Genomic DNA, 21,962 nt, shown 5'->3' with positions numbered 1-21,962 from the left:
TGACTGGCAGTAGCTGGGGCAGGTGCCAGTGCCTGGAGGTCGGTTTTAAAGGCTGCAGCCAGCAGCACCACACAGGCAAAGAGCTCAGCACCACACAGGCAAAGAGCTCAGCACCAGCAGGGTCCCAGGCTTGTCAGTGCCAGCTCCTCCTAACTGCAGCCTCTGCTCCTCCATCCCAGCTCTGAGGTGAGGAAAGGCTCAAGCTGCTCTGAGCCCACCCTTTAGCAAGTGTTGGCCATGCTGTTGGGTGCAGCCCGCTCTGGAGAGAGGTGGGAAGTGCTTAGGGAAGGGGTTGGGAGCAAGCCACCCATCCTGAGGCAGGGCATGGGGCTGTGACATGTCTTGAACCCTTCATAGGGCAATTCCAGCAGAAGGAAGGAGATGCTCTGGCCATCTTGCTGCTGATCAAAGACTCCTCCTCAGCCCCTGTATGCCTGGAGCCTGCTGGAATCCAGGGAGGATGGTTTTAGGCTAAAAGAGGGAGATTTAGACTGGAGAGAAGGAAGGAATTTTTGACACTGAGGGTGGTGAGCCCCTGGCCCAGGCTGCCCAGAGAGGTGGTCACTGCCCCATCCCTGGCACCATCCCAGGGGAGGTTGGCCGGGGCTCTGAGCACCCTGCTCTAGCTGGGGATGTCCCTGTCCCTGCAGGGGGTTGGACTAGGTGACCTTGAAAGGTCCCTTCCCACCCAACCCCGTCTGTGATCCACACCCCCCGAGCAGGAAGGACACTGTCCCCAGCCTGCTGGAACCAGACCTGCCACCTTCCCAGCTCTTGGCTGGAGAGGAGCGGGTGAGAAACCAGCAGAGCCGGGATCAGATTGCAGCAGGCTCCTCCTCCAGAGCCTCCGGAGAGCGAGGAGAGCCCGGGAGCTGGAGCCAGCAGCTCCAGGCTGCCTACCTGCAGCTTGCCAGCCAGGCTGGAGACCAGCATCTTCCCAACCCACATCCCCTGGGCTCTGAGGGGACCCTGGTGTCCCCGGCACATCTCCCACCACCCAGCACCTCCAGCCTGGCATGGAGAGCCTGAGCAACAGCCTGAAGAAGAAAGCCACTGAGCAGCACTACAGGGCAGAGGTGATGATTGCTGGAGAGCAGCTGAGGTAGGAGGTGATGGGACCCTTCTCTAGGCTGGGGTAGGGCTGTAGACCATCAACAGGAGGCTTTATGAGCAGGTGGTTGCCCCTCAGGTGCTTGGGTCTCCTCCTCCCCAGTATCTGCTGAGCCTTCCTTCACCCACCCAAGCAGTGGAGAAGCAGCTCCTTGCCCATGTCACCTCATCCTGCTTCTCTCTGGGCATCTCCAAATGTCAGGGTGGGTTCAGATGGCAACAGGGTTTTTTTTCCCAATCTCTTTGCATCCTTCCCTGAACCCTGAGCCTGACGTGGTGACACGCTGAGTGGCGTCCCCAAGGTCCCTGGCCCGTGGGTGGCTGGGGGCAACACCAGCCTCGGGGGCATTGGGACTCCTTGGGGGATCTAGGAGGTTGTCCCACGGGTGTCAGGCACCTGAATTGTTTGGCACAGCATCATGTGAGATCTTCCCTCTCTGGAAAGTCACTTTGGGGAACTCCTGCTGGTTTGTAACCCCAGTTCTGGAGCAACGTGGGAGGTTTTTATTTTATGAAGAGAGAGAATTTCTCTTTCTGTGCAAGAAAATCTGTGTGGCTGAGAAAACCTGTTCCTGGTTTACCTGGGCTTGGAACCCCTCTTGCTTCTAAGCAGGCGCCTGTAGGATTTTCTAGCTCTCAAGCAGAGTTTGTGTCTTTGTCTCTGGAGCCATTCTGGTTTGTTTGGAAATGCGGGTGGAAAATAGGAAATATATACTTGAATAATGTAAAAAAGCCCTGAGCCCAAATGAATCAGATTCCTAAAATTAGCTCCATGTCACTGTGGTGTCCGTTCTCAGTGAGTCACATTAACCTTAAAGTTATTGGTTGTGCTCTGTGAAGAATTGATGATTTCCAGCTAAGGATTAAAGCCTCAACTTGCAAACACAGCCAGTGTCCAAAGTAGCTGGATTTAAAATATGAAATGACCATTTAACTGCATTTCCAGCCTATTATCTTTCACAAATATTACTGTCCTAGCCCCAGAAATTAAACTTTTTCCTTAGGTAGTGACTGGGAGAGCTGCTGTTAGAGGTGAAGCATCAACCTTTCTGCTTTTGAGGGGTTTGCAGAGCACATTGTAAACGAGGCTTTCAAAATGAGCTTCACTTTCCTACAGGGAAAAGCAGCAGCTGATCTGAGGGTGACTTGCCTCACCTCAATAACTCAGTGCAAGAGACATAAAATTATGACTTTTTCCATCCCGTGGGCAGGGCAGGATTATTCATATTTATATTTCCAATATTTTACTCTTCTGGAGCGACTGAGGTTTCCAGTAGGTCCTGTAGGCTGGGCTGGAGGAGGGGTCAGGTATTCAGAGAGAAAATGAAATAATCAAGACATGTTCAAATGGGTCAGTGTGTGTGCAAGGGGAAGGATGTGGCCTCCTCCTGCCAGGAGTGTGTCAGATCTTGGACCATTTGGTGGTTGTGGCATAGTCCAGATGTTAAACTCTCCTGAAAACTGGGAACACCAACTCTTTTTTTTCTTCCCAGCATTTATCTGGAAGCTTTACTCCTTGTCAGCAGTGTGGATGTGCCCCTGAGCCTTTAAAAAAGATGCTGAAGGCAAAGTTTGGGCAGGGAGGGACTAGCTTTCCATCGGTGCAGCTGGGATAATGTTGAATAGAAAACCCCAAAAATGGACTTTTTTGGGCACCTTTTTTCCTCCCCCTTATTCCCTTGGAGTTTCTTGGATAGGGAGCTCCCAAAATCTGAAAGGTGGGTCCTTCTGCTGGTGGCTTGGCACAGAGAAACCACATCCTTGTGCTTTGTTCTGGGCAGGAGCCTCCTCCCAGTGCAGAAAGACTGGAATGTGCTGCTGGCCAGTATTGAGTGTGAAATCCAGGCAGGAGGGTGAAGATGTAGACACCAACCTGCAGTTGGGTTCCTCTTTCCCCTGCAGCTCACCTGGCTGAAAGCAGAACTGAGTGATGCAGAGCAGAGCACACTGAGTGCTCAAGTCCCTCTTGTGTATTTTGGGGATTTTACAGCCTGGCAGGTTAGTTAGTGACATGAATCCTCCTGGGGCCTGAGTGTCCAATAGGTAGCAACGGGGAAACTGAGGCAGAGAGGCTGGGTGAGGTCTTGGGCAACAGCAGATGAGGCTAAATGTCCAGGCTGTGCTCCTCTGCCTTTCCCCAGGTGGGGAATAGAGGCAGAGGCAGGAGCTTTGTGCTCTGCCCTCACTCTGTCAGCCTCCACCAGCAAATAACAGAAAGCCTCAAACGTTTGTTTTCCCTGTTCCCCAGTTCCTGCCCTGCCTCCCTGCTATTGTACTTACCCAAACAAACCTCTCCTCCACCTTCACACTGCTTTGGCTCCCCAGCAAGTCTGCAAATCCCTTTGAGTTTGGTTTGGCTGGAGGGATGAGTCTGTTCAGTGTCAGGATGCGTTTCCCAGCCAGAAATAGCTGCAGAAGTGAGGGGATGCTTCCTGGGGAAGGCTGGGAACAAGACAGATCCTCATGGAATTGGGGGAGAGAGGACACTGCACTTCAGGAGATCTGTCTGCCAGGGCCCCTTTGCTCCCACAGGGATGCTGCTTTCTGCTCCATGGAGGGGAAAGAGGAGCTTTGAAGATGATTCCCTCTGATTTTATCTTGGGTTTGAGGGGGCTGCTGTCTCAGGCTCATCCCTGACATCTCCTGCTATTGGTCTTTTCATTTCAGACTTAAACTTGTGTGAAAATCACATTAGATCTGCTGGGTGTTGGGTGTTCCTGGGTGGCATTCTGCAAGAGAGGCTCAATTAATCATTCCTAATTGCAACAAACGGCTTATCTGCAGAGAGATATTCTGGAACAGACTATCTGGAACAGCTACCACGCTCTGAATTCACACCCTGCTGTAATCTTGAGGTTCTCAAGTACAGACAAGCCCTTGTGCATTCACTTCTAGGTATTCCTCATGGCCAGGTGAACCAGCTGGTCTCCAAGAACTGGGTTAAGTTTCATTAATCACTTTGAGACATAAAATATGCTTGGTCAATTTATGTCGTGGGCAGGAAAAGTGAGAGGAGAAGGAAGGTTTTCTCCTACAGAGAACAAAGTTGTGATTTCAAAATTTTCAATGGTATTGGGTGTTTTATTCAGATAAACTGGGGCTCTGTTAAATAAAGTGTTCCTACTTTGATGCTCTGAAAAGTTGGGTCAGCTAAAAGGGTAGAGAAGAACATGCCAAAAATTGTATTCTTGGCCAAAAACCTTGGGCAGTTCTCTGTTGAACTTGGATCTCCTGAAGTGGGGATGTCTTCCTGGAGGAACCGTGGGACACTGCTTGATGTGGTGGCCACCAGGTGAGCGTTGTTGAGAAGCCAAGTCCTCGTGATCAGAATGACCTTAAAAAGCCCATTATTCAATTTCCAGCACTGGGGAAAGTGAGGACTGGGAAGTAGACTCGTGCTTGCCAGGCTTCCTTTTTGAGATTTAAATCTTGTTTTTGTACATATTTGTTTGTTTATTGGGATTATTTGATTTGTTTCTGAGTGTTTGTTTTTTTCCCCTGTAAAGATAAAACCAGAAAAGAGCCTTTGGGTGACTCATCTTCCCAAGGCTGTTTGGCTGTACTTAACTTCTGTGGGAATCTGAGCTGGGGTTGATATCCTTGGGAGATCCACCTTGGCATTTGAGATGCTCAAGGTCTGTTTACGTGGGTGGGAGGTGATGGAGAGAGCCCTGGGGAGATAACCCCACTCCATGCAGCACTTGTGTGCCCTTGGTGCAGGGCAGATGTTGTTTTAGGGGTTACTCTGGCCGTGCAACCTCCACACAGTGAAAGCAGCACCTTTTCTCGTAGAAGAAAGCCCTTTGCTTCTGTGCAAGCCCCTGCTTCAGGCTTGGCTCTGAAATTCTCCATGTGGCTCCACGGAAGGAATCAAGAGAGGAGCTCCTTGGCTTGCTCTCCAGGACATCCACAATGCTGCTGGGAAAATGAGAGCAGAGAAGTTGTGTTTGCAACAGCTGAGGCTCTTGAACTCTGGATTCCCCAGAGGTTTGTGTTTGGGGGTTGATTTTTTTTTTGTCTGTAATGACCTTGAGGAAGGAACAATCTGCTTACCCAGTGCAGCCTACCCAAAGCAAACTCACGTGAGGGCAGAGCAGCAGTGCCAAGCCAGGGCTGTTGCACAAGACTCGACTCTCCTGTCCCAGCAGGCACTTCAGCCTCCTGTTATTCTGCTTTCCTTTCTAGTTTTTCCCTTTTGAAGAAGTAATATGAACACAGGGTAGGATTTGGCACCTAGAAAACTCATAATATTGTATTGCACATCCTTTCTTAATTATTTGTTTTTATATCTGGAAGCACAAGGAATGGTTTCACAAGGAGCATATTTTTGTTTCTTTTTAATTTTTCTTTTGTTTCTTTTTAATATTTTTTCTTTTTAAATCCTAAATTTTAGTAGTGTTGTTTGTTAACAACAGATGTTAGCTGCAGATGTCCCTGCCCCATGCAGGGGGTTGGACTAGATGACCCTGAAAGGTCCCTTCCAACTCAAAGTATCCTTTTATTCTATTTTAAGATGTGTGTGTGTGTATGTGTATATATATATATACTTAGTCTTTATAGACTCCTGCAGACTCTTGATAGCAAAAAAACTACTCTTGGTTAAACATTTCTTATCTCTACCCAACATGCCTCTCAAGTGGCATCCTTCTTGTTGATCACTAAGGAAAAAAAGCATATAAAAAATGTCCCTGTGTCTTCTCCCGTGGCAGAGGGATGCTGGGGCCAGGAGCCTCTGTCTGCTGTTGCTGCTGCTTGGGTCTGACTGAAATAAAGGGAGAAGCTGAAACCTCTCAAAATAGCAGGTCTGTTGTGGGATGGACTGTTCCCTTCAGGTAGATCCATCTGCAGAAGGATTGCTTGTGGGGATGAATCTTCTAGGTGAAGAGGGTAAAATGTTGCCTGTGGAGTTTGGCGTTTGAGGGAGGTCAATAAAAGGCAAGACCAGGAGCTGGCTCTGCATGAAGCTTTGGTTTAATTTCTCACTCACCTGGAAGGTCTAAAAATGTAGAGAGTTATTTTGACTCCTACTAGAATGAGCATTAATCACGCCAATCAATTAATACATCTTCTTTCAACAGATGTTTTTATCTTAAGACTTTTGATCCCCTAATAGTTATAAATCCTACAATACTGGCTAATCCATGATTATCTGATAGATTATTATTTTTTTAATATTTAAAACTTCTTATACAGTGCCTGAAACTGTTCAGCACAATATGATGTACAAATAACTTCTTCAAAAAGAACAAAACACGAGGCACTAAATAAAGGCATGCTGTGGTGATTAATACCTTTGTAAAATACACTGACCAGGGGCAAATCTGGGAGTTGAAATGAATATTTTCAAACCAGAAACATCCTGGGGTGACAGAGGAGAGATGAATTAAACATCTCCCTTCTGAGTCTGCTGCATGCACTGCACATTTTCCAGGGTTAGTATTCTGGGAACAGTCAGGGCTACAGGGCAAAACTTTGGCTCCTGGACAGATCTCCTGCCAAGCTGGGTTGGTTTTGGCTTGCACACAGAAGTTCTCTGTGCCTCGTGGCTTGCTCAGTTGTTAAGGTCCTTTTAAAAGTCAAAGCCATACTCACCTGAGTAACCTTCACCTATACATCTATCTTTCCATTGGACTAGCCACAATGTGGGGGTTTTCTGGGAAACCCCATCCCAGTTTGAACCAGACACTCACTGGTTTGCTGCCCGCTGTGGGTGGGCTTTGGTGGGTCCGTGGATTTAGTGGGCTGGGCATGGGATCCACCTGGCACTCACCTCTTGGACACCCACAGAAGAAGTGAGTGCTCCCATTGCTGCTCCCACCCTGAGCTGTGACTAAGACCTTGTCCTGGGGGCAGCTGCATTACTGCTGTTATTCCTGCTGTCATGGTTATGGGGAAGGAGAACTAGACACAGAATTGCCCCAAGATGACAAATACGGGCGCTATTATTTTTTTCCTGTGTTTTGACCTTTCTTCACAAGCTCTAGTTAGCTGCCGTGTATTTTTTAGAGGCTTATTTAGAACAAAAAGACCTGTGGTCCAGACTAAGTTGGGTGATGACAATTGCATAACCTGCATAGTGAGAGGAGGACAGAAGGGGATGTGGATTTGGTTGAATTTAGAAGTGACTGGCTGCTTGCCAGAAGTCCCACATCATCCCTGGTTTCACCAGGCTGGGCAGACACGGGGCTATTAGACCCAAATCCCCCTGCAGCACCAGCTCCCCTCAGTGGCTGTTCTCTCCAGGCTTCGTCTCCACGATGGGAAGCTCATCAAGGACAGACGTTACCACCTCCGCACCTACCCCAACTGCTTCGTGGCCAAGGAGCTCACAGACTGGCTGATCGACCACAAGGAGGCCCCAGACAGAGAGACAGGCATCCGCCTCATGCAGAAGCTGATGGACCATTACATCATCCATCATGGTGGGTGGCTTTCTCTGCTACCCTGGTCACCACGTGTGTCCCTCAGCCCAGGGCGTGGAAGGTCCCAGGTCCCTGCTGACCCTCCTGTGGGTGAGGGCTCCTGGAGGAGCTGGGAGATGATGGGCAGGCGTGATGCTGGGTGGGGTTGGGGCTGTGTGAAGCTGCATTGCTGTGGGGGATGTGCCAGTTCCCTGCCCTACAGAAAAGGGACTTGGGCTCCACGCTGGTAAAACAGCATCTGAAGAGGCTCTTACTGGAAAGCAAGTTGAGTAGCACCTGACCTGTTTTGCCCTCCAGCTATTCCATTGGCAGTGAGGGGTGGGTATGGTCTAGCTCCTATTTGTGCCATGCAGAAGTGGGAGCTGGATGATATCACATCTGCAGGGAGGGTTGGGTTTTCTTTACCATGACACCCCCTATTCCTCAGTTTCCCCATCAGTGCTGTGATGGAACGTGGATGGGGTGTGGAGTCAACACCACTTGAGGCAAAAAGTCATCCAGGACCTGTAAAACTGGGGTGAAGCAATCCTGTAGGAATTGCCTTGGGAACTGTGTGATGCCATTTCAAAGGCTCGTCCATGGAACCTGGTAAAAAAAAATAAGATTTTAATTGGGGGGCAAAAAAGCAGCTTGGTCTCAAGCCCAGCTCTTAGTACTCAGGCTTTGTTCTTTTTAAAACTGATTGGGAACTTTCAGCAGTTGTGGATTAACCCAGGTGATGTGTCTGTGCCTGTCCCTGAGCTGTGGAGCAATCCCCAAAGTCCATCCCTTGGTCCTGAGACAACACTGGACACAAGCGCTTCCTATTAGGAAGGAGCTGCTTGTCTTTGGGTGATTTTTAGGTCCGGGAATGAAAGCCTTGGACTTTCAAAGAGGCCTGGGTGACCACTGCCCTCGGTGGGAAGGGTTGTGAGCTGCTGACTCTTGGCTGAACTCTCTTGCTTCCAAAGCCACGAGCTGTGGTACCCTGGAGCTGGGCGGGACTTTGTCACTAAAGGATGGAGCTGAGGAGACCGGAGCAGATGACATCCATACGACACCCAGTCCTCTCATCCTCCCTCTTCTCCAGGGTCCAGAAATAGCTGCCTGCAACCTCTGCAATGCAAACACTCTCTGCTGCCATCTGCTCCTTGCTGGGATTCATGCCCTTTACCTTGAGCTGCCTTGAATGAAACCAAGCTGCTGCTGTGCTTTATCACAAAGGCGTCGAGCAGAAGCACCGAGTCCTCAGTTAACCATTAACACTTAAACCTGATTATTTTTCCAGCTCTCCAGCCAACAGTTTCAAACAAACCCATTAGCTAATGAAATCTGTGCAGCAGTGGGTACCGGGGCTGTTTGGATTGTTTATTGTGGACATGTCCCTCCTGCTCCTGTGGCAGTTCCTGGCAGGACACAGGAGTTGACTTTCCCACTTGCCTTGTGACCAATAATTTTTGTTACTCTTACAGAAACTGCTGTTAACAGCAGCACTCTAAATGCTTTGCAATGGGCTGTCTAAACTCTTTGCCCTCTTCTCTGCTGGCATCCACAAGATGATAATTATCTCACGAAGATCATTGTCTGGGCTGCCTAATGATCTGATATGGTTCGAGCTGTTATTCTACTGCCTACTTGAAATACATCAAAATTGGTCTTCACAAAGCAAAAAACGCTTTGGTTTTCCATGGGCACAATCCTGGGAGGTTTTATGTTCAATTCCTCCCTGCAATGGCACCTGGATGGTTGCTCCTTGGAGTTAAGGTGTAAACTTTCACCTCTGAAAACAACCTTCTCGACCTGGCCTCTTGCTCAATGAGTCATGGCCCTTGGTGTCCTGATTTCACACCAAGGAGTGATGAACTCCACAGTGGTTTTAGTATTTTGCTGCTCGCCAGAAGGGTTATGTTCAATTCCTCCCTGCAATGGCACCTGGATGGTTGGTCCTTGGAGTTAAGGTGTAAACTTTCACCTCTGAAAACAACCTTCTCGACCTGGCCTCTTGCTCAATGAGTCATGGCCCTTGGTGTCCTGATTTCACACCAAGGAGTGATGAACTCCACAGCATCTGACAGTGGTTTTAGTATTTTGCTGCTCACCAGAAGGGGAATGAAGTTTTGCCAGTCTGCTCAGAGTATTAAAAATAAGTAAAAAATCAAGTATTAAAATTTTCACAAGAAATATCTTGCATCTTTTGAATCTCCTTCTACGGGATTAAGTTATTTTACTGAGGAAATATTTGTGTTTTGGATTTTTTCCCCCTCTTTGACTAATTTTCTTTTCTGTGCTTATTCCTTATGCGCTTTTTTTTTGCTGGTTTTTGATTTTTTTTTTTCTTTTCTTACTGCTAAAGTTTCTCCTCCTTGCTTCAGATGGATAGACCAAAAGAAAGGCAACCTGAGTGTTTAAAAAGCTGGACTGTGATTTTTGAGCTGATCTGGGGGAGGTTGTTGTGGTTTACTTTGGTTGCTTGCTTTTTCTTTTGACTTGTGGCTTAGGAATCTGTTGCAGACAAGTTTATCTCGAAATATCCCAAATATTTACCTGCTAAATGTGGCGTGCACTTAACAGCCCTGCAGGTACAGGTTGTGTGCTCATCCCCAAGATAAAACTGAAGCTATTCCTACAGTTTTTGCAGCTAGCTTTGAAGAATTTCTCTCTTGGGGTCAGTTTTGCCCCTGCAAATCAACAAGGCAAGGTTGGAAAAGTTGGTTGCATATGTTTCAGCTTGCAGGTATTTTTGTCAGGGACAGAGGTGATTTTTATGGGGTTTTTGGATGCAGTGTGGGTTTTCCTCCTCCTCTCCTCCAAATCTACTTACATGTGGCAGTGTCTTCTAAAGAAAAAAGCAGGTTGAGACAATTCTGTTTGTTTTCTTTAGTCCAAACCAAAACATCAACATTTAAATTTAATAATAAGCCAGACAAAACCAAACCAAAACCCAATAAAAAGCCCAAACCTAAAGCAAAAAAACTTTCCAGTTGACTCTAATGAATATTTTAGCATCTAGATGAAAATGTAGACTCAAACTCAAGCTTTCCAAGGTCTGCTCAGTGGGACTGACCTCTCCCACCAGCATGGGCTGCAGACATTCATAAGGACCTTCCTTTAGGAAGAATTTCTTCCCTGAGAGAGTGGTGTGACACTGGAACGGGCTGCCCAAGGAGGTGGTGGAGTCACCACCCCTGGAGGGGTTAAAAAAATGAGTAGATGTAGCACTTGAGGCTATGATCTAGTGGTTAGGGAGATGTTAGGAGGAAGGTCTTGATGATCCTGAAGGTCCATTCCAACCATAGTGATTCCATGATTCTATTCTATGACCCAATTTGAGGACCGAAGGTTTGGTTGCCGATTGCTCCGTGGTATGATTGGCATGGGGGGTCGGGGGGGGAGGTTTCACACAGCTCCCAAAGCTTTTAACCTGCTGAGCCTGTCCCTTGTGGACTGCCAGCCGCCCCCAGCACTGATGTCCTTGCTCTGAACCCCTTCCAGTCTGTGATGAGCACTCGGACTACAAGGATGCCAAGCTGCTCTACCGCTTCCGCAAGGACGACGGGACCTTCCCGCTCAGTAAGGACGTGAAGGTCTTCATGAGAGGACAGAGCCTTTATGAGAAGTATGTGAGTCCTCCCCCCTGTTAGGAGTGTGATCTGATGATGCTCTACACCCAGGAGCCATGGCTACAGCTCATCTCTTCCTCCTCTCTACCCTGTTGCTGTTCCCTTGGGGAATGGAGCTTCCTGAGCCCTGTCATAGCTGCAGGTCTTCTTTGGGACAAGGACAGGAGCTGTGCTGTGAGCTCTTGGATGCTTTCAAAGGCTCCAACCTAAGTGCAAGTTCTGGGTCCAGTCTGCAGTCTGAGTGCTCCTCAGATGGGCAAGGCCAGTGGTTGTTCCCAGCCTCCCTAGGAGAGCTGCTTCTGCCAGCACTGGGAGGACTTAAATCCCCCCGAAAGCAGCAGGGTGTGGGATCTTCAGGACCCTCACGGGGCCTGGAGCCCTGCCCCACACTCAGCTGTTTGCAAAATTTGGAATGGAAAAAGTAATTCTCAGACAGTAAAGAAAACTCCTTCCCCCTCCAAGTGTTTATTTCTCTCTGGGTTGATTATTTCTGGTACTAAATCTGTGCCATCCTCCCAGATACCTCACGAGTCCTTTTGTTAGACTGGGTCCCACCACCCTCTGGGTCTCTATTCCTTTAACAGCCTCTTCCCAGCTTCTCCATCCCCAAACCCTGACCATCAGATTGACAAACTGGGAGAAGACTTGTCCCTCACTCCCTTGAGGGAGAGGTCCCTCGGCCGGGCGGGTGGTGATTCCAGCTGTCTCCATGACCCTCGGGCAGATGTGCAACCCCTGGACTTGGCTTTTGCTGGGCGGTGGTGGCCATGGGAGACCAGGGAGAGGCATCCTGCACATCTCATGCCTGAGCCAGCTGCACCCTCTCGTGGAGACACTGGATTTAGCTCTCTCATGTGCTGCCAGCTGAACCTGGATTTCCTGCAAGGCACCTTCTCCAGCCATTTGGACTCTTGCCATTTGTTGCTTGCTTGGCTTTCCCCTCTGGCCTTTAGCTGAGCTGGTTTTGCTGCAGCTGCTTCCTCAGCCGTGATGAAGATCTACCAAACTGCAGCTCTGCCTTCCTCCCTCCCTGCCCGTTGCTCCCAGGCAGCAATATTTTGGCTGTGATGCTTTGCCCCCTTCTCTTGGCCTCCCTTCCCCTGGCTGCAGGTCCTGCCCGGGACCTCAGGGCTGCACAGCATCACAGGAGCCTTGTCCCACCTCTGTGCCAGGCTGGTGAGCGTGGAAGAGTCCATCCTGAAGGTGAGGGAGGAGAACTCGGTGAAGTACCAGAGGACTTTCCTGGGCTGCGAGATGATCGACTGGCTCATTCAGGAGGGAGAAGCAGAGAACAGAAAAGAAGCCGTGGAGCTGGGCAGGGCACTGCTGGAGCATGGCATCATCCAGCACGGTGAGGGAGGCTCTGGCTGGAGCTGGGCTGGAGAGCAGGAGATGAGCCTGGTGGTCAGGGTTGGGCGAGGAACAAACCCCCATTCATGCCACGCAACAAGTGCTGGTCAAGTGCCCGCTTGGAGATGGCAACGGGGCCTTTCAGTTCTATGTTTGGAGTGGTGACCTTTGAAATCAGAGCAGTCTTCCACCACCCCCAAAGGCTCTGAGCTGAAATCTGAGCTACTGCTCTTCAGTTCTTCAAAGCCTCTGCCCGCAGGATTGGGATCCACCCCTGGGTTTGGAGGGCTGGCTGGTGGGGATGTAATGTTGAGCTCTGCTTGGCTGGGGATCAAAACCATCTGCAGGAATGAAACCTTCAATCCAGAAGGCAGGGGGACCTCTGATTGCCTCGGGATGGGGCAGGGAGGGCTGTGACTCAGTGGTGTGCCCCTGGGGATGGCATCTCTCCGGGAGGTGGCTCTGCAGCTGCTCCTTCCCTGCAGGTAGCGCTCTCAAACAGGCAGAAAAAACCTGCAGGAGAACATAAGGACATTAAAACCACTTCCTCTGGGTCTCTCAGGAGATTTGTTAGGTGTTTTTCACACCCCCTCAGCCTCTCCCTCCACCCCTGTTCTCTCCCAGTCTCCAACAGGCATCACTTCTTTGACAGTGACATCCTCTACCAGTTCTGGATCAACTTTCGACGCAGGCGTCGTCTCACGGAGCTGCTCAACGAGAACTCTTCTCGTGCCCTCTCTGAGAGCCCAGACAGCCCCTTCTGTCTTCGCAAGCTCAACCCAGAGCCAGGCAACACCAGCTTCCTCTCTGGTAATTGAGGGTGTGTTTGGGGAGGGCTGTGAAAGCCAGGGGGACATCAGCAGAGTCCCCCCAGAGCTGAGGGTGTTGCTCCAGCAGAGAGTTGGGTGTTCCTCCTATGAAGTGCCCACCCATCCTGCTGGTTTGTGGTGGATTTCATGCCTCAGGGGCAGTCTCTGTCACAGCAACCCAGCCCAGGAAAACAACACCACTCTCCATCAACTCAGCTCTTGATCTTTCCTCGAAGGTGGTTTTGTTCTTTCTGAGCTCAGATGCTATTTTCAGGGCACACTCACCTTTCAGCCGTGGATCAGGCTGCTGGGGGGAGTTTGTTATTTTGAACTCATCTCTTCTTCCTTGGGTAATTCTCCTTTCTGCCTCTTTCAGTCCAGACCAACAAGGAGATCAAAATTGTCTCTGCAGTCCGGAGGAGCAGCATCACTTCCCTTGCTGGAAACTCCAGCCCCTACTTCAGCACCACTCCTGCGCTGGCGTTCCCTCCTGTGGCCGAGTGCAACCCCAAATCAGGTCTGGGCTTCTGCATTGCCCTCTCACTGCTCAGGATTCCTCTGTTCCTTCAGGGCATGGGCTAGCTCCAGCCTCGGGTCCAAACCCACCCACTGTCACCTCGGTGACTTGCAAGAGGAGAGGGTCAACCTCACCTCTGAGGCTTGATTTGAAAAGCTGTGGAAGTGTTCTGAGAAGCCTGAACGCAAAGGTTTCTGTGTGCACTAACTGTGGCTGGTTCTAACATCTGTTCTCCAGCCCGTGGTAATCCCTGGGCTGCCTGGTTGTGTGCTTAACTGTAGGAAAGCCTTGATTCTGATAGGATCTGTCACCTTCTGCTCTAGTGCTAAAGAGACCTGTCACCACCGAGGAGCTCCTGTCCCCGGGGGCCCCCTACATCAAGAAAACATTGACTGTAAGTGACCCCAGGGAGTGGAACTGCTCACCCAACACTCCTGCCCTCTCCAACTGCTCTTTGATAGCTGTCTGTCCATCTGTCTTGACCTCTGTGTGTTGAAGCTTTGATTGCATGTCACATCATCGTGGCTCTTCCTTGGTGAATCTCAGTGGGCCAACGCCTGCAGATGTTCTTGGGGGTGAAAATGTGCAGCCTCTGCTCTAGTTGAATGTTTGTTGATGAGGTAGAGCAGGGCAGAGTTTTTCCTGGATAGAAAAATTCCCATTTATGGCTCATCCAGCTCCATACTGTGGAATCAGCCAAGTCTTGTGCCAGATGACCAAATAACCACGCTGCAAAACCTCCAGGATGCTGCAGCCAACCCGAGTCTTGGGCTGGTGCTTTCCTAGTTGTTCCTGAAGCTGTAGGACAGGTCAAGGCTGGGCTGGTGGGTGCTGGGTGTGAATGTTGCAAGTCCTGCCCTGCAGATCCTCTCGTGCTTGTAATTGGTGGGAAGGAGGAGAAGAAAATCAAGCTGGTGATTAGTGTGGCACGTATGAGGACGTGCTGTTCATTCTCCTCCTGAATGCTCTTGCCCTGCCCTTCAACTCTGCCAGCCTGGGCCTTTCATGGCTCATTTCCTTCTGCTGAGCCGTGCAGTTGCTGTTATTTATTTATATGGGTAATGTGCAAAGTCCTTTGGGAATACTTTTCTCTTTTAGTCACATCAGATGGCCACAGCATGACAGCAAACTGCTCTGACAGACTGAGATCAGAGTGGGAAAAAGGAAGAGTGGCTACTTCCACCCTGGAACTGCTCTCCTGTGCCAAGGAAAAGGCCCCCTGCACGTGCTCTGGAAATGTTCTTGACGTGTTCTCAGTGCATGCTTTGCACTCTGACTTCATGCAGCCTGTGCTTTGCTCTTCCTCACTTGTTGACAGGGAATATTCATCAGGAAGCAGCTTCACAGAGAGCCATTAGTCTGTGGTTCTGCATCTCACTTGGTGCACAGCCCTTTCTCCCCCACCCCTGGCAGCTTAGGGTCATGAGCAGAGCTCTCCATCTCCCTAGGAACTGCTACATCTCCTCCAGCCAGCCCATCCCTTGGTTTATAAACCCCTTTTGTTCTGCTGGCAGATTGTGGGGGATGCAGTGGGCTGGGGGTTTGTGGTCCGAGGAGGAAGACCTTGCCACATCCAGGCAGTGGACCCAGGAGGACCTGCTGCTGCTGCAGGGATGAAGGTACTTCCTGCTCATGGTGACTTAACAGGGGGAAGGACTTTTGTCCCACTGGAGCTTTTTGGCCTGAACACATCCTCCGTGATAACCTCACCTCCTGTGGTGGAGATGAGTCTGATGGGGTTGGCACGTGGAGCTCTGGTGCTGGGAGAGGTGCAGGGAAGGATGCTCTGGGCAGGCAAAGCACAGCAGGGCTGAGTGGCAGCAGATTTCCCTTTGGCCAGGGCAGCACAGGGCTGTGGGCAGCTGAAACTGCAAAAAGTCAATACTAAGACATCCCTGTGGCAGATTTTGGAGCTGTCAAAACCTTTTGAGCTGCTAAAAACAAAGCAGAGGATTCCCAGTTCAGCTCCAGTCTCTGTGTATCACCGCAGGGAAGCTGGGAAGGAGCAAAGCTCTGTCCTGAGTCCCCTGCTCTCACAGCTCCTGACCTAGAACACAGTTTGTCTCTGCTGTTAACAGTGTAGTTCTGCATGGAATGATTTTCCATGCACCTGAAAGCTCGACAACCTCAGGCTGATTTGGTTTATCAAGTACCTTCCAGTATTTCCAGCTCAGGTGAAAAGAACTGAGTTCTTGAAACACATTTTAGACCCAGGCATAGATGGAGTTTTTCTGCAGAGTTTTAGGTGGAATGAAAGAAATGCTGAGGTTCACAATTCCCTATAAAAACCCCAGCAGTGAGGGAGTGATTTCTACACACTGATAGTCACGTGGAGATCTGAAATAATGGGATTCATCAGAGGCAGAGTGTGACTCCTTGTTTGCTTCAGGCAGGGTTGGAAGGGGACGGATGAATTTGTTTCATTTACTCAAGAGCCCAGTTAATTCCTCTTTACCTAATCTCATCTGCTACAAAATCACTAGATGTTAATATTGTGCCTCATTTCCATCTGTGAAATGAACCACTGCTCAGAAATGAGTCTTTTTTTTTTCCCTCCTTCTCTGTTAATTCACAGTCTAAACCCCTTTGGTCCCTTTTTTATGATACGGTGACTGTAGCACAGTGATTATTCGTGTAGCTTAGGGAGTGATAATGCTTTAGGGTTTGCAGGGTTTTGTAGCAGGTTATTGGCATTGCAACCTTTGGCTCTAGCCAGTCACAGGCAGAAGCTGCCATGAAGACATCAGCTGAAGGTCCCCCCCTTCCTCTCCTTGCAGGTGTGCCAGTTTGTCTTCTCAGTGAATGGCATGTACGTTTTGCATCTGGACTATCAGACCATCAGCAGCCTCATCATGACAGGACCAAGAACTCTCGTGATGGAAGTCATGGAAGCCATTGAATGAGAGGAGGAGCCTCCTCCCACTGCTCTTTGGAAGGCAGGACACTCCATGGAGCAAGGGAGGACTGTGGGCAGGGACCAAGGGTGACCATTCACTGTGAAATGTTAGCCAGGCGTTGCCATCTATATTAAAATAAACACATTCTCATGGACAAGTCTCAGATTTTGATGCTCTTGAAATATCATTTCCCTCTGCCTGATCCTGTGAGGGTCAGAGCAGCTCTTTTTTGGTGCCAGGGAGAGAGTTCAGCACGTCATGAAACCAAGCCTTAGAGCAAGCTGCTCACCCAGGCGAGCTGTGGGGCAGGTGGGGCAAGCTGGTAAGCAGCAAGAAGTTTAAGACCAAGCAAGTGAGCACGTCTGAGCTCCCCTGAGTTCTCTGTGCAGCCTACCAAGGACACAGTGTGCTTCCCAGATGGCCTGATAAGCCATGCCCTCAACTGTCAAGAAAATAAGGAAATGAATACAGTGATGGATGCTTCCTAGTAAAGACAATCTGAGGCTCCTGCTACTCCCTTGGCTTAGCCATGCTCACAGCCAGGACTGGCTGCTCTTCCCAGCCCTTTCTTGACAAGGTGAGACTTCCACTATTGTGCTTTTTTTGTGCCCCAAACCTTAATAATGCTTAAATTCATTAAGCAGCTTCACCTCAGCCAGGAGGTGGAGCCAGGCAGGGGTCCCGAGCATCACAGGCTGCTACCAACCAAGGTTGGAGGCAGTGAGGGGAAGGAGAGGCCCCTAAACAGTGTCTGCCCAAGAGGAAACATGTCATAGGTCAAATCTCACTCTGGGAGGGAACAGAAATGAGGGAAAGCCACCAAAATCCAGCCCCTGCTGCTCCCAGGATGAGTTCTGCAGGCAATGCAGAGTAATCATATGCTGACTAAATATATCAGTGAACTAAACCTAGACTAACAGGTAGTAACAAGAAACTGGGGAGATTTCTTGCTTTCCAGTTCACAGAGCATCCTCCTTGTGACACCCTGCGGTGCTGTGCTGGGTTTATGTTCAGGAGGGAGATGACTTTTGTGGGAAGTCTGATGTCAGCTGTGTATTAGGTGTTGCAGTCCTGCTGGCTGCCTTTTTTCCCTTGCTGTGAAGGGATCTGTGCTCCCCCAGGGCTGGTGCAGAGGTAGGAGGACTACTCAGAGCACAAAATTCCTGGAACGTGGTCCAAGAGAGATGTTTGCATTGATAATCCACTGGGGTCCTTCCAACCCTTAAGTGAAACCAGACAATCGTCTCAGGCATCTCTCAATCCATCCACAGTTGTTGTTTCCAGCCCTTCAGTGCTCAGGCAAAGCAGCATCCCTCTGCCTTGTGGCTTTGTGAGTTCTGCTTTGAGGGGGGCTTGGGTGTCTGTGGTGGCCCCAAGGTTTAACCCAGAGTGTTGGGCTTGAACTGGGGTGAAAGCCAGGAGCTCACAGAGTTTTTGGGCTCATAAACAGAACGATGTGTGTGTTCAGGGCAACCTGAACAGAGTTTTCTGGTGAGAACAGAACCTGAATTTTAACTCTGGGTGTGAATTCCCTGAAAGTGAAGTGGAGGAGATCTGGGCTCATTCCTTTTTCACCTCCTCCTAGTTTAAAAGTAGTAAACTGTAGCAAATCTGAGCAACCACTGAAATCCTGGAGGAACTGCAGAAGTGGTGATCTGGGGTATTTACACACAGGGCAGTGACAACTCTCTCTCTCTACCAAATGCTCCATGTTTTATCTTAAGATGTCAGGGATTCCTTTTGGTGTTATCCATTGTATAATATGATGCTTTTAAACACTTGCTTATAAAACAAAGTGGCAATGAGTTACCAAATATTTCTTTAGGGTGCATAAATATTTTAAAACTATGGATTTATTTTGTTTTTTTGGGTTTTTTGCTCTCTGAGTTAACATTTTCAAAGGTGCCTGTTTCCTATAGAATGACAATTGCAAGAGTCTTGCAGCTTGCTCCCTTGCAATGGGAGAGTGATGCTGACAGTCCTCAGAGATGCAGCTGAAAACCTGCCCTCTGTTTATAATGAGAAGGGCCACGGTCAACAAGGCCAAAAAAAGCTCTTCCTGAAGAAGTGTTGGCGTGGAGCTGGGCGGCTCCTGGGGCTGGGGACCACATGCTGCTGGAGGTCAGGGCTGGAGCCCACAGCTGGGAGCTTTGCAGCCCCAGCAAGTTCCAGTTCATGATTCAGCCTCTGGCCTTTCCAGACTTACAGATGTGCTTAATTCCCTTCAATAAATACAATGCAATTTGCATTCAGTGCAAACACCCAGCTCCCAAAAATCCTCCACGGGGTGTGAGTGGGGCTGGGCTGACTTCATCCCTGGGAGTCTGACAGAGGGGGGGAGTCACCACTTGTTGCTGTGCTCGAGGAAATCAGCGTGCAGCTTCCTAGACATCTATTTAGTGTTTAGTTAGTAGCTATTTAGTGTTTATTTAGTATTTTCCTGGGGTTTTTTTGTAGAAGCAGCCTCTTGCTTTCCACGCAGGCTGCGTTTAGCTGCTGTAGGGGCCAAGCCAGGCTCCGTGCTGCGTGCTGAGGGGGAGGTGGGGGAGTCACCGTCCCCCTCCCCCTGCTCTCCCTCCCCTTCCTTATCCCTCCTGACGTCTGGGAATCGAAATCTCTCATCACGCCGAGGAGCGGACGAGGCGCCAGGGCTGCTTCTCCCCCAGCTGAAGGACGTAGCTGGATTCCTCACCCCTCCTGCTGACTCCAGGGAAGGTCACGGCGCTCCAAAGGTCTGTGCTTCATCCCCCCCTTGGGGTTCACAGGGATGCTGAAGAGCTGGGGGAGGTATCAGAGGAGCAAGGAACTTCTGCAGGGGTTTTGCACTCCGGGAAACTTGGAGCTGGGGCAGTGCTGCCGATGCTGCCCGGGGGTGGAAGGTCTCATCCTCTCATGGTGACGTAGCTTCAAGACTCACCTTTGCTGCAGGTCAGGTCTGAATATTGCCAGGACTGCTTCAGCAATTTTTTTGGAGTGATGGCTGTGAAATATGTGCTTAGTTTGATGATTTGGGCTGTTTCTCTTTTATTTTGTGGTTAGTAGTATGAAACCAGTGGGAAATTGCCACCTGAGAGGACAGTCCTTGGAAGGGTTGGTCTTGGAAAGTGGTCTGGGTGGGTTTTTCCCAGCTGGAGGTGTGCTGTGGGTCTGCATCAAGCTGATGTCCCTAAGCCTGAGCTGGGCAAAAGCTCAGCCTAAAAGTGAAACTTGTGCCTGACTTTTTTGAGACTGGTGCTGGGAGAAATGAGACTTTGAATTGTTTTCAATGGTGAAATTAAAACATTGGAAATTTCCAGGAGAGAACAGAAAGGGATTGATGAATGGGATTTTTGTCTTTCTTTTTTCAGTCTGTTTTGGGTCCTTTAGCTAGCAAAGCTCTCAGGGAGCATGGGACTGATTTACTCCATGGAGCTGGCTACTGTGGGCAGGTTGTTGGTCCCTTCTGTCCCTGGCAGGGAGTGGGCCATGAGGTGACATTGCTTCTGCCAGTGCTTCTGTGCAGAGATGCTGATGCCCTCAGGGAGGAGGGAATGTCCCCAGACTGCAGCTGTGGAGGATGGAAATAATTCACAGTGCCTCCAAACCTCACTTCTAGTTGTGCTGATTTAAATATGTGGCAGGGATTTTTTTTCCCTATTTTTTTGCTCTTTTAAATTTTTTTTTTTAATTAAAGTGACTACTTTTAAAATTCCCTGTACAAATAAGGGGATCTCTGACTGCTTTAACCTCCAGCTCTCCTCTGAGCACATAACTGGGGCAAGTGGGAAGTGGTGTGTGTCCCCCACACCCATTTTCCAGAACACATGCTCCACGTGTTGCTGTCTCCGATTTCCACAGGCGCAACGGGTGGCTGTCTCCAATTTCCACCCTTGGGTGAGTAACGGGAGAGAGGCATCAACATGCCAGAGGTTCCCTGCCCGCCAGCAGGCTGATGTCACCGTGGTCCCCTCCATCCTAGGGGCAGCCTGGCTGGGTGGTGGTGCTTGGAGGGTAGAAATGAATGGAAGAGACCAAAGAGATCCAGAGTGGAGGCTTGGGGTCCAGCAGGTGACTTGTGGAGAGGGAGCTCTGCAGGGTGGGGAAGAGAGAATTCCTCCAGCTGTGTATCTTCCACCACTTCAAGAAGGTGGGTTTGTTATTCCTGCTTTACAGGGAGGAAGCTGGAAGTTGGAGATAAAATAGTGATGGGTTTGCCTCTGAGATAGGAGGAGGGTGCCCAGCACCCCGTTTGTGGCAGAGGCACGGGGAAAGCTGCAGAGAAACCAAGTACTGCAAAATGGCAGAAATGAGCTTTTTTTCCCAAAAAAAAGGGGAGTTTTTTGAAATGCTGGCTCCTCGCTGTTGTTTGGCACAGGTTCCTCTGCAGCCAGGGCAGGCTTTGCTTTCCTTGAGGTGACAGCGAGATTCCTGAAACCCACCTGTGAGATGTTTGCTGGTTTTTATAAGCAACGACTTCATTTTATTAGCTGGGATATTAAAAAAAAAAAAAGCAGCAAGTGTTCCTCATGGTTAAAGGGCTTCAGTTACAGCGCAGTTGTTCTGTAGAACCTGATCTTCAATCAGAAATAAAACAGCTTCCCAGGCTCAGCAGGGTGGTTAACATCTCCCTGTTAGAACTTGCATATCTTCCCCTTCATCCTTACAGCCGTTCAGGACCGATTTAAACCCCAGGAGATCATGGCTGGGGGTCACTCACGTGCCTCTTTATTTTCCCTTGAAATTGCTAAAAAGCTGACGTATTTGAAGGGGAAAAAGGCATTTGCCAGGAGCTTCTAAATACCTGTCCATCAAAATGAAGGGAAGCGAAACGTCACCGTGGCTGGCAGTGGAGGAACTTGTGCCTGGTCTGGTTCTGCCAGAAGGCTGAAATGTGGAGCACAAAAAGCCCAGATGCCAACAACGTGCTGCAAAAGGCCAACAGAATATGTTTTAGAGCTGGGATATTGAGGGTTGAGGGCCCTGAAAGCCAGAGCAGTGAAGATAACTGAAGGTGGTTGAGGTCGGTGGTGGGCTGCAGGGTGGTTGTCCTTGGCCAGCCAACTTTGTTGGTGCTGCAGAGGTTACTTCTGACTCAAAATGATCCTCTGCCATGCTACAGTTTGTAACTATTTTCAGTCTGCTGAGGTGGACAAGTTAAAACAAGACAATCCCAACAAGTCCTGAATGTAACTTCCTGAGAACTCCACCGTGAAAGGAGAAATAAAAGCCTTATTTCTAAACTGTTGACACAAACCCAATGAGGTCCATGGTACCTGCTG

General features: G+C 49.5%; 1 protein-coding gene across 1 annotated transcript; it reads left to right on the top strand.

Annotated features, from left to right (window-relative positions):
* Positions 1-1,016: 1,016 nt before the first annotated feature.
* LOC103774214 (DEP domain-containing mTOR-interacting protein-like) lies at positions 1,017-16,785 on the top strand. Its single transcript, XM_008941602.1, has 9 exons — positions 1,017-1,102; positions 7,354-7,532; positions 11,004-11,127; positions 12,304-12,482; positions 13,106-13,291; positions 13,667-13,807; positions 14,131-14,201; positions 15,322-15,426; positions 16,585-16,785. The coding sequence occupies exons 1-9, from the start codon at positions 1,017-1,019 to the stop codon at positions 16,708-16,710; spliced, it is 1,197 nt and encodes a 398-aa protein (XP_008939850.1). The 3' UTR covers positions 16,711-16,785.
* The last annotated feature ends 5,177 nt before the right edge of the window (positions 16,786-21,962 follow it).

The sequence above is a fragment of the Merops nubicus genome, unplaced genomic scaffold (genome assembly GCF_000691845.1).
Source record: "Merops nubicus isolate BGI_N331 unplaced genomic scaffold, ASM69184v1 scaffold15535, whole genome shotgun sequence".
Lineage (NCBI taxonomy): Eukaryota > Metazoa > Chordata > Aves > Coraciiformes > Meropidae > Merops > Merops nubicus.
Note: the sequence above shows the minus strand (reverse complement) of the source record. Positions and strands in the feature narration are given on the sequence as shown.